Source organism: Corvus hawaiiensis, chromosome 5 (genome assembly GCF_020740725.1).
Source record: "Corvus hawaiiensis isolate bCorHaw1 chromosome 5, bCorHaw1.pri.cur, whole genome shotgun sequence".
In the NCBI taxonomy this organism is placed as follows: Eukaryota; Metazoa; Chordata; class Aves; order Passeriformes; family Corvidae; genus Corvus; species Corvus hawaiiensis.
The window spans coordinates 41652846-41665704 of NC_063217.1; the positions used below are offsets into that span (position 1 = coordinate 41652846).

At 44.7% G+C, this 12859-nt stretch overlaps 1 protein-coding gene across 1 annotated transcript; it reads left to right on the forward strand.

The window, feature by feature from the left end:
• The first annotated feature begins 398 nt into the window (after positions 1-398).
• LOC125326392 (COMM domain-containing protein 9-like) lies at positions 399-8106 on the forward strand. Its single transcript, XM_048304595.1, is given in 6 exon segments — positions 399-449; positions 529-565; positions 568-623; positions 984-1126; positions 4064-4223; positions 5039-8106. Coding segments are annotated over 6 exon segments (588 nt in total). The 3' UTR covers positions 5180-8106.
• Positions 8107-12859: the final 4753 nt, after the last annotated feature.

The following is a 12859-nucleotide window of genomic DNA, read 5'->3' on the forward strand; positions in this document are numbered from 1 at the left end:
AGAACCCAGGCAAAGCTTTTCTAACATTAAGGAACATAAAAAAACCAACATCACAATACATTCATAACAATTATGGAACATGCGAAAAGCCAACATCACAATACTATTTATAACACAAAGTGAAAGACGCCGCTTGCAAAGATAATGGTTCATATCGCTGCGGTAGTGCCATGATAAATCCTTTGCCTTCCGTTCCCGCTGGCCGAAAGCAGCGGGTTCCCAGCAAGACTCCAGGGCAGAGACCCGCGCTGACGGCACAGAAGGCCCCGAGCGGCCGGGCAGGGGCAGCGCCACGCACCGAGGGCTGTCCCGCTGCCAGCGCCGGCCCCGGCCCGCCCGCCCCGGTGACGGCGGCGCGATGGCGGCGGGCGGAGCGCGGCGGCGCGGACGGCGTCAAGATGGCGGCGCTGCGGGACGGAGACTTTGCGGCGCTGCAGATCCTGCTGAAGGTGAGCGGGGCCGGGCCGCGGGGGGACGGGGCCGCCGTGCCGGGCCGCGGCTGAGCGCCCCCGCTTTGCTCCCCGCCAGGCGCCGTCCAAGGACGCCGTGCGGCAGCTGTGCCAGGAGTGCTCCTCCAGCGCGCCTGCCCCGGGCTCGCCGTCAGCGCCGAGGAAGCGGAGCAGGTAGGGCCGGGCGGGGCAGCCGCGGGCCCCGGCGGGAGGGAGGGAGGGAGGGAGCGGGGCTGTGCGGGCGCCAGCACGGGGGGTGGCCCGGGCCCTCCGGAAGGTGCGGGGCTCCGCGGCTGCTGCTGGAACGGGGTGTGCGCGGTAACGGCGACACTCGCCCGGGGCAGAAGGGAACGGGCTGAGGCTGCGGGCCGGAGGGCACCGAGGAGCTCAGCCCCTTCCTGCTTAGGCTGTCGGGCTGTACTTGGATGCCTGAGGCTCTGGTGGTGTGTGTCTGCTGGCTGTGAAGGCCCGTCCCGTGCTGTATGTAATGCTTTTCAACCCAGCGGAGCCCCTTCTCCTTTTCCTTCCTGACAGCTGGTGTCTGCTTTGCACAACCTCACCCGGCACGTGGTGTACCGCGGCTTGACCAGGGCGGAAGACATCCTCTGTCTTTTCCCAGAAAACTTCCACCAAAATCTGAAAACCCTCTTGACTAAGATAATCTTGGAGATATGTGAGTGCTACCGACCTGCCATTTGCTTTCAGCTGGAGAGTTAAAGCCTGTGTATGCGGTTTGATACATGGATAGTTAGCAACACGCAGAGTCTTGTTTCGGTGAATTTTGTGTGTGCCTTCGGCACAGCCACACAGGTTGGGATGAGAAGAGTTGAACAGATTATGTCATCTGAGTGAAATGGTCAACAGAACACAGCCATGGGCACACAGAGTTTTCCCATGACTTTTGAAATGCATGTGGGCCACATTCCCAATATGCAAAGCCCCTCTTAACAGCTGTGTGGTGGAAGAACGGTACTGATGACTATACATAGAGGGCTGGATTTTCCCAATAAAAAATCCAGGTAGTATCCAGATGCCCATCCATTTGTCACTGTGGCTCAGGTGCAAAGGCATTGTAGGGGATAGAGCATACATGAGGTAGGGGCAGAGGGCAGCTCTGCTTGTACATCTCAGTGGTTGGGAGCCTATTGCTTTGATAAAACCAGGCATAAAGGTCCAGGCTTTTAATGAGCTGCCCTTCCAGAAGAACCCATAGTTGGTCAGCAGTTTGCCTGCCATTACCCACCAGTCCCAGCCTTTCCATGGCACTCCGTAGCATAGGCAGTCTCTGTCCCCTGCTTACTGCTGGTGACCCTTCAGTCAGGGATAAGCCATGCTAAATGTTTGCCTCTTTTTTTTTTTTTTTTTCCTCAGAGCATCGTTGATGTTGTTTTTCTCCACTTTTTCACAGCTCTGCTTGGAGGAATGAAGCACAAGCAAGTCAGAATAAGTAGTAGTTCCCATCTTGATGCAGTTGATGTTTCCTGAAATCATTTGAGCTTGGAGTTTAGAGCAGTGCATCCCAGCGTGGCACAGGGTTATTCCTGCTGGGCTTAGATGGAGCTGTATGATTGTGGCATGGCAGAGCTTAGCAGAAGCCAACACACATGTATTCAGATCCATGCTCCTGTGCTAAATTGTTTCTAGCTCAAGGAATCCTATTCAAAGCTCAGTCTGTGGCTGCCTTGCAGAGTGCAGTGTATAGCAATTACTTGCAAAACTTTTGAAACTTAAGCACTCTGACTTCCCCATTCAGGTCTTTAAGAGATGTTCATATGCAATAACTGCACTGTAAAGGACATGTATATATTGTGGAATACCTCATCCCTGCATATTATGTCAGTCCTGTGCATTCTTTCATTTCCATGCATCAGCAAGCACACTGCATATATTTGTAACTTGCTTTTTCCTTGCCTTTCTAAATACTGACGTAATTAAGGAGTGCCAACTTTAACTAGGCTAGTTAGGTGTTCCTGCAGCTACAACACTTGGTTTTCTCCCCAGGCAATTTTCAACTGTAGCATTTAAAGGCTTGCCACTGAGAGCTGACATAGAGTACCCCGACGTCTGCATGGATCCTCTTTACCCTTTGCTTTGCCAGCAGAGGAGGTAGTGTCCAACAGCTAAACAGTATGGCAAGACCTGGAAATACACTGTCCCTCAAAGTTTTAATGGAATATGAATAGGGACAGGAAAGAAACTATTGCCAAATGCTAATGCTTTGCTTACGCTAAACAGCGTAAATGTTTACGCTGTTTAAAACAAAAACAAAACAAAACACAGAATGCTTTTTCCTGTGTCCTTAGTGCTGTCATGTGTTAGAGATGAGAGCAGCAGAACACACTGGCTAAGTCTTCACAGCCCTGAAGCAAGGCTGGCTGTTTGGCTCTTGGAGCACCACCCAGGACCTCTGCTCAGACCCTTATGTCTTTGTATGTGTTAGATGAATATTTAACCCTGTTGGAATGAGACTGTCTCCTAGGAAATAATGGATTCTCTTAGTATTGTATTCATGAAGTATCTGACATGCATTACATAGGGACCAGGGCACTGCTCCAAGGCAGACATTCCAACAGATTGATCTGTGTTAACATAAAAAAAGTGAATGGTTTCCTGCCCCTCCCAAGCCACCAGCAATCAATCTTTGCAAATTAACATACGAGGCTAAACAGATGCATTTTGTGTTCATGCAAATGCTGCCAAGAGCCAGCCCTAACTGACTGTGAACTGGAATTTGTTCCAAAAGCCGGAGCAAGGCAGCCAGTTGTGCGCTGCCCCCTGGAGCTCTGCTCAAGGAAGCAGCAGGAGCAGGGAGAGAGCGCCTTTCCCCAGACAGAAAAAAAATCAGTTAGGCAATAAAGCACAGAGAGGAAGCAACTTGAGTGTCTGTAGTCAGTAGGAAGGCTGGCAATCAACCCCTGGGGAGGACACTAAGCATCTTAGGATAGGCAGAATCCAGACAGTCTGCAACTGCCTGCTGAGACAGCTCTTCCCTTAGCAGCCAAGTTAGACCTGTCCTTCTTTCCTTGGGAGGGCTCAAGAGGCCTCCAGCTCTGGGCTATTGATGTCAGTATTGCACCAGACTGTTAAATGGTTTCTGTTAGGTCGCATATAATTAGGATGATACTTGAAGTATTTTTAAGGAATGTGAAGATTGCAGTTTGCCAGTATGTTTGCTGTACTCCAGGATGCTTTGGTTCCTAGGCTGGGGAATGTGAAATAACATGTTTTATATTGCTGGATTTTAGGAGCTTTCCTGTGTGCTTTCTTACCAGTTTCAGAGCAGAGCAATAAGCATGCAGGTGCCAAAGCAACACATGATGAAACACTAGTTGAGTGTAGCAGGCAGCAAGGCAGGGGATGAAGGTGTGGAGAAGACATGACTGCTCTCTGCTCCCAGCTGCTCTGGGAATTCACCTCTGCTTCTTCCACTGAACTATCATTGCATGTAATGATGGGAGAACCCTTTTTTACCCTTCCAGTGTCATGAGGAGGCCTTCAGAGACTGGCTTATTCCAGAGTAAAATAATGTGAAACCATGTAGTAGCACTAAATTTGTACGCTTCCCAGGGCCAGAAGTGGAGAGGCATGTGCATGGTGGTAGGCACAGGTTCCAGGGTCTGGTATCATCCTGTGCTGCTGGACCTAACAGAGCCATTTTTTGATCCCCCAGTCTCCCTGCCTTGGCTCGTGGACATGGACTGGAGGGTGGACATCAAGACGTCTTCAGACAGCATCATAAGAATGGCGGTCCCTACCTGCCTGCTGCAGTTAAAGGTAATGGCAGTGGCTGGGAAGGACTGAAATAATGAAGTCCAGCACCTGACTTGCCAGGGCAAACCAGCTCAGACAGGCATGTGGAGCTTGCCTCTTGCCTGGTGGGCAGTTAGACTTTTTCAGAGATGATACCTGAAATGCCACAGAGCCTGGGAATGATGTCTCTGATGAAAGCTCTCTTGCGCAGAAGTTTTCTGTGCATGAGGAGGTGAGAAGTCGCCATGTTTGTTCCTAGTCACCATTGCTTTCTACAGAAGAAAAGAAGATAAATCCTGAAGCCATCATCCTTTAAGTCTAAGCACTCCATCAGCATGTTTAGCTGGCTTCATTAGTTGGGAAATGACTTTAGGGTACTAATAACTTCCTTCACTGGCACATCTATCATTTGGGGAGTATACCTAACTTACTGCTTGTGTTCTACAGAGTTGTGGATCTCCCCCAACCAATAAAAATCAGATGGGTGAGATTCAGAGGAGGAGTTAAAATCTAATTTCTGTGTTTGGGGTGGGGTTAAGTATCCTGTGTGGTATCTGCTGAGATGCTTTTGATACAGATGTGGCTTCCTGCCAGGAGTATCTTCAAAATTTCCCAATACTCATGGCAGTAGATGCTCACTTGCACTCTGTCAGTGGGAGTGCATTTCACTAGTGGAGCACACAGCTTAGGAAATGTGCCGTGATTCTTCAGGATGGAGTTGGATTCCAAATTCAAACCGTTTTGTTTAATCTGTATATTAAACACTGACTTTTGTAGTGGCCCTGGAAAAACACGTGAATGAATTTTTTTACAACTAACATCTGCATTCCTATTTTAAGATTCAGGAAGATGCTGCCTTACGTGGAAATAATCCTGTTGTTTCTTCACTGAATGTGGAACTGAGCAAAGAAACCCTGGACACTATGTTAGAAGGTCTGGGAAGGATTCGGGACCAACTTTCTGCCATTGCAAACAAATGAATGCTCAAGGGCATGGATTCCAGCAGCAAGGACGGGAAGTATTCTCTACCTACAGCTGTCTGAAGTTGCAGCCTGGTGTAGCATGTTATCTATTTCAGCAAAACAAAACTAAAGAGGTTTCTTTTTTGGATGAATGAGATAGCTCTTGAAAAGCTAACACTCAAATATTCATTTGGTTGGATGCCAAAAAGTGCTTTCCTATTATGTTGTTGAACAAAAGTTATTCATCATTTCAGAAGAGGATTTATGGCTTAATCACAAGGGTCATAACTGGAAACAGCAAATAGCTGCAGCCAATGAAGCAAGTTCTATCTGTGTCCTGAAATGGGAATCTAAAAGGCTCAAGCTGGGTAATGGGCTGCCTTCTGACATGAGAAAAGGAGGGTGCTTCTCTGAAACGTGCATGGACTGAGGTGCCTGCTGCATGTAGCACTCTCCCTCTCAGTGAAGCGCAGCCGTGCTGTAGATGGTTGTTATTGCTTGGTAGAGCAGTGACGCTGCCACGCGTTCCCTTCTGATCAGCTTCATAGCACCGTTTGCAAAATGACGGTTCTGAACATCTTTAGCAGGAGCTCATTTCCTCCTTCTGTTTGAAAAGCGAAAAAGGAGTTCAGGTAATTCATGTTTGGGGTTTATTGGACTCTGGGCTTTGCCTTTGCTGCATAAAAACCATACTGGGAGAATAAAGAATTGAAGGCTGTTGTCTGTGCTGTGGGAAACCCCTCTGTGGCAATACATGCCTATACTTTTCCAAAGTGTTCTGTTGGCTGTGTAAATCTTCATTTAATTAAAGAATGAACTGCTAATTGATTTTGTGAATCCTTTTCAGTGTGGAGGAGATGTTTTCCTGGGTTACCTCAGTCTCTTTGTGATGGTCCCAAGTTTCTAGGCTAGTTTAATGGATGTTCATTGTTTGTTGCTGAAGAAGGATCTTTTGTTTCCTGTTCAAATTGATTCATGATTTAAACTTCCTTCTCTTCATTATAATACAATTTCAGGACACCTTTTTCCATGGGCACCACCTCTGTACAGTATTAGAGGTGATGACCCTGACCTAGAAGTTTATAAAAATACGTGCGTTGAGAATGTGGAGGAGTTAAATGCAGAAAATCAACAAAATTCAGATTCTTCTTTCTGGTGAGCTTCTATAGAAGTCTGTATCCAAAAGTATTTATGGAAAAATCCAATCTTTCCTACAACACTGGGCTCTCCTTCAAGACATAAAACATTGTTTGTTGTGTGTGGAAACACAAAAATCATTCCAGAAGGGTGCATAAACTACAAGAACTTTGTTAATTAATTTTATACATCCCCCAAAGTGCAGGCTAGGGTATAAGTGAAGGCTGTGCCTTTAAAAGATAATGATGAAATGCAGCTTGTGCATCCAGATCAACTGTGTGACGAGTCCCTTGTCAAGGTCTACTTTGAGCAAAGATTATAATGCTTAATATGGTATCAAGGCAAACTGGTACATTTCATGTATAATAGGGACATTTGAATAGAGAAGATGGATATTTAAGAGTATGTTCTGTAAGAGTCAAGCTGTGAAAAACATCTCTAACAGACTACTTCAGTTCAAGGAAGTTTTGTTGCCTTTGCAGCCTAGCCTTAAAAAAAAAAACCTCATATAGTTTATATAGTACTGTTTTAGAAGGTGAGAATCACAGAGGAGGCAAATAATGCAGGATGAAGTACTGCAGTGTTAGAGGAGCTGAGGAAGTCAAAACACAGTGGAAATCCTTGAGGTAAATACTGAAGTTACAGTCAAAATGTAGGGTCTAATGCAAGGAAGAACTGATGTTTGTTGGCATGTAAAACAATTACACAACTCGACCAGTTGTAAAGAAAAGAAAGACTTGAAAATGAAAAGGCTTTTCCAGTGGCAGAGTGGAGCTTTCTGCAGGTAGCTAAAAGTTGCTTGTGGAGTCATAATGAAAAGGAGTGTGCCCACTGGATCAGATGGCACATGCCAAACATCTGGTGACTTCAAGGGCTAGATTTCAAGTCATTCTGCAAGAAGACACTGCTATTTTCTAGCCACCATTTAGGATGCTGTGAGAGCTTGCCTTCACATCTTTGCCTAAATTGTTAGGTAGTTTATTGCTGGCTCTAATCTCCTTAGCCATAAGAGCTGAGACTGCTCAGAAAAAGGTATATAAAACAAGGGAGGCTGAGTAGGACTGTCATTATCCAGACAGCAGGAGAACTTCACATTAAAGTCCTTTTTGTGGAGACTGCTACACGGAAAGAGTAAATTGCCTGCTATTGCAGGCAATCATATGTGATCTTTTTCATAAAATTATTGCTCTCTTAAAATGAGTTAGATTTTCATCCTCTCTCCACATATTGCTGCTGTTTGGTAGGGCTAGCCTAAGAGATGATGTATTCATCCCTGTTACCAGTTTGTTACTGTGCCAACGCTGTCCTCTTTTGCTTCTTTTTTACCTTTCCATTTTTCCCTCCTATTTAGGAAGCAGTAATATCCCACTTTTGATGGCTAAGCCTTGTAAGCTCTGTGTTCTGTGCCTTTCAGAATTGCCATGGCCATTCTTCACTTAACAGTTTGCATCTCCTTTGAACGGGGTCATCACCACAATTGTTTCTGGAGGATTGTCCAAGGACATTACTAAAGAATGAACTGTCATAGTATGTGCTTCACCTGAATGAACGCCTGCCAGGAAACCACATGGCTTCATAGTGAAGTGGAGCTTAAAAGCTCCATCCTCATTCCAGTGTTTGAGAAATAGAAAATTCATTTTCTACATGTACACTCGATAATGGTGCTAATTCAGTTACTGTAAGCAAAACAGTGATAAATTTATTTGTAAAACTCAAGTATGCAAGTTAAATTCAAATTGTAATTTCACAATCATACGTGTTGAATCTCTGTCAAAGTGTTGAAAAAGCATTAAAAACGTTAAAGCCTACTTTGTATTATTCAAAACAATACAAACAATGCTTCCTTTTACTGCAAGAAAATGTGCACTTCAGGGTGTTCAGACTAAAAATGGTGTAGATGTGATTGAGAGCAAGAAAAGCTTAGAAAGAAAATGCCTCTAAGATTCCTAGCTTCTACTTCAGTTACTGATCTTCAAACACTGGTTTAAAGCAGTAGAAGACTTTATAAAACTCATGATGGCTTGGTAAAGGTATAATAATTACTCCAAATTTAAAGTTTTGAGTTTAATATGTGAAATTTATATATTCAAGCTCTTCCAAAGCTACCATCTGTACAAAATTTTTGCTTTAACTGAGGTCTTACTATTTCACTTCAAACAAGTTATTTTGTTACTAGTAATCTGGTTTAGAATTGTTTTGACCTAAGTTTAAAATGTTAGTTTCTATTTTTTTGGTATCTAATTTTCACTGGATATAATAAAGTTTCTTTAACAGTATAGGTGTTATAGATCCTGCCCAGATCAGGATTGGAAAAGGCATTTTGGGATCAAGAGACCAATCTGGGTTAGGTCTCTTGTTAAATTAACACCTCTCTTAAAAATCACAACAGCTTAATCTCGGTTTTTGGTACCAGGAGCAACATACCTAGTGGTGTAATTTCCTCAGCTGCTTTGTAACTGCCGTTATTCTGAGTCATCATAACCCCTACAAAAGTAGCAGTTTAATACATTCACCACTCTTTTTTATACACCCTTAAAAGATTCATCTCAGTAAGCTGTAGAGTGGCAGCACTTGAAGTTGAGGAATCCCACCTCCCCAGAACTTTTCAGTTACACTCAAAAAATTGTAAGTATCCTTTTGAAGCCTCACTGTAAGGATCAGTGGCCAAACAGTCCTTGCCCTTTTAAGCACATAAGAACCTGACTGTTGCTGCTCAATGCTTTAGAAACCTCTTTTCTGGAGTTATTAGTGCCTATGAGTCTTGCCACTGACATTGCTGCTGCTGAAGTGCCTATGAAATACATAACAAAAATAGCAACACAGTGCACCCACCCTGTGACATAATTCACTGGTGTATTTTACTGTCACAACAAGAAGAGGGACCGTGGCAGGGTCAGAGCTGGCACTGCAGGCTCACAAGGTTCCTAAGCTTTCTGCAACACTGGCCTTTAAGAAAGAAAGAATCATGGAATATCCCAAGTTGGAAGGGACCCACAAGGGTCATGGAGTCCAACTTCTGACCCTGCACAGGACAGCTCCAACAATCCCACCCTGTGCCTGACAGCGTTGTCCAAACACCCCTTCAGCTCTGCCAGGCTGGTGCTGTGACCACTTCCCTGGGGAGCCTGTTCCAGTGCCCAGCCACCCTGGGGGAAGAACCTTTCCCGAATAACCGGCCCAAACCTCAATAGAGAACAAGAAGATGAGCCGAGATTTACAGTCCTCCTAGTTCGCTAGAACACTCAAGCCTAAATGTCACTGTCTTTGAGAGAATTTGACATAACCACAGGTGAGTATTTCCAGCCTGCTAAGCTGGGACCGCCTGACCGGCTGGGCTCGGCCCTGCCCCACTAGACCTTGACCAGTCCGGCCCGGCTGGGCTCGGAAAAGCACCTGACCATCTCTCGGCAACACGCTGGAGACTTGCGAATGAAGGAGACTGAGAACGAAAGGATGCCACACAAAAGAAACATTCCTGAAAGCGTAAATTCTTTTTCCCCAGGAGATGGCGAGCTCGGTCTCCCGTTTCTCTTCCCTCCTCAGTTTCTCGGCAGGACAGAGCAGTCTGGGCTGTCTTCCTTATAATCTGGAAGCAAATCAATGACTGCCGGAGTCCAAAGAGCACCAAACCAGAAGGGGGATATTATTCACTGCTCAGCAAAAGATCTCCCAACTGCTCCCATAGCTGCGGGTTGAGGCAGCTGAGCACATTTTAGGGGAAGCTGGCAGAGATGGAAGTAGCAGACGGTTCTCTGCACTGTGCCAGTCATTTTAAACACAAAGAAGAAGTCGTCTCCCTTCTTTGTGCCAGGTTAGATGCATAGTCCTCCAGGGAGAGCTTTGGCACTCACAAGGGAAAGAACGATGTTGTATTTAAAGGGATGCTGACAACTTTGAATGTTTCCAAACTGGCCTCTCGCAGACAATGCAAGTTTTGCACAGATTTATTTTTCAATAGTGGCGAGCAGGACACTGTAAAAATCACATCTGGAGAAGGAAGTAAGATGGGGGGGGCTGGGGGGGGAAAGAGTTCCTTCTTTCCCAAGCATGTCAGAAACCAATTTAAAACAGTGCTCGAAGCACAATGGCATCCTGTGCAATGTATATACAAATTCTCTTGTTGCATTTCCACTCACTGTTGCTGCTGCTGTTAATACAAGGCCTGGGATGAAAGCATTCCCTCCCCTCGATGACCTTCCTGCACCCCCTCCGCCCAGGAGGCATCATCCTGCCAGTCTGGGAGGGGAAGTGCTAATGCACACTAGCACCACTGACACACCACACAGGGCTGTGAAATATGCAGAGTAAACACACAGAACAGAGGCAGTGAAATAGCACGCTGCTTTCATCCTCACTCTCTTCTAGTCACTGTTCTTGTAAAGGCTGCTTTGGAACAATAGTAGGTATGGCTTTTTTCCCCCCCCTCTAAGAAAGATACAGTTTGTCAAGTTGACAGCATCCCTTTATGCTGATGAGATCGTGAGGGTTGAGTGCCAGCTAGCAGCAGAAATATAATAGCATCCATCAGAGCTGTTAGCTAGAGTTGGCCAGTGCTTTTGTTTGTAATTTAGAGGGCTATAACTCAGCTTTGCAAATAAGATGCAGGAGGAACTCTACACCGAAATCTGGACCTTGCAGTGGGCCCTTTAGTTTCTTGCAAAAAAAAAAAAAAAAAAAAAAAAAAAATCAAATTTGCTTTGACATTCTGCACTGTGCTGAAAAGAAGTGATAAGAAACCTGGATGAGACGACTGCAGTGTATCAATACCTTTGCACTGATAGGGATAACTGGAAATGCTGATTTCTTTACAACTCTGTCACTGACTGTAGGTCCAGGGTGTCAAACACACAACCTGTATCAGTAAGTCTTGAGGCAAATGGAATCTTCACTTCCAAACAAATCACTGTACAGGTCAGCAAGGCTCCCTAACCTGCATCTCTATTCCACACAGTGGCAGGCCTCAACCCACCGAAAACTCACTGAAGATTTATGACCAGAATCAGTAAGATACCCACTGTCTGAAGTATTCTGGTTCCTCAGTGCTTGGTGGCATTTAGGCATTGGGGCCTCATTCCCAAGCCCGATTCTGCATTTATCTTATTTTATGCCTACACAGAAACATGACCCCTACTTTAGAACAATTTTTTTTTTTTTTTCAATCCGCTAGTATCAGCCAGTATTATTCCATGCACTATTAAGCCAGAAAGGTAAAAATCCAGAAAGTTTGAACTGGATCTCAACAGACAACTGATATACTTTTGTGTCTGATGACAAATAAGTAATCAGAAGATCAGAGTGAAATCAAAGAAACACAAAGGCATGCCTTTAGTGCACTGCATAACTGAAAGTTAAGAGAACTGCATTTAGAAACTACTTTTTTTCCTCTCTGAAAAGAACAGCATGAGTGTACTTGGCCATCTGTGTCTCAGGATGTTTTCCTTTTCTTGGGCACAGATGGTAAACTTCAAACATCACTATCTACCACATAAGCCCTGTATGCAATCCTATTTACAATTTCTAGCCATTGCTTTACAGTGACCTCATTTTTCCCTTTGGTGCTGTCTTGGAAGTTCTGCCTCATACAAAGGCACTGAAATAGACACATTCAAAGCTCCCTTGTGGGTGTGGTAACATACTTCCCAATAAAGCAAAGACCCTTTAAATAAAACGAAAGCTGGCCACATTTTCGCCTTGTCCTTAGGCAAGTAAAATGTAAAAAAACCCCTTTCCAATGCTTTCAAAACAGTAAAATAAAACAGCTAAGCAAGAAATCTAGTCAAGGTGAACCTTCATTCCATCTTCTGGCTTGCACAGCACCTCTCCAGACTGCACATTCTCTGAGGCAGAGACCCTGTCTTCACAGCCCCATACAGGAGACTGGCTGCCACCAGTATTCCCATCAGTAACACCAAGGAGCCTGTCTCCTGGTGTTCATGCATCACCAAAATACTGTAGTTATTTCAGGATCAGATTTCCAATTGCCTGACACAGCAGCAGTCTTATCTTTTCCTAGATAAATGAGGCTGATCTATGCAGTTTAATGGGTGGATTGTGTCACCACTGACAGCTCGCAGAGAAATGGTCCAATTTTCAGAGGTGTGGAATACTTACTTTGGAACTTCAAATACTTCTGATATACTTCTGATAACCCTCCCTCTGAGCCCATCTAATCTGCCGTGTCAGAAGGTCCCCATGAGAAGTGATTGTTGTGGCATTTTTGGTTAAAATTTCTTCTTCCTCTACAATTCCATTTTCTTGTATCATTCTGTATCACACACGCTGTCATTCTCCACTCCAGAGCAGACTACATTCTGGCAGTGAAAGAACACCATCCTATTTCAAAAATTCAATAATAAATGAAAAGCACCAAAATTAAAAACCAAAATCAATTAGAGAGATGGTCCTCTGTTGAAATGGTGAAGAGAGTTATGAAGCCTTCTGGTAACTGAAAATGAACTTGACTTTGAGGTGATGAAATTCAACTAATTAGAATTTCTCTAGAGAGGGGGAAAAAATCTTTGGGGATGATCACTGCATACAAAATCAACATTCTGGTCATTA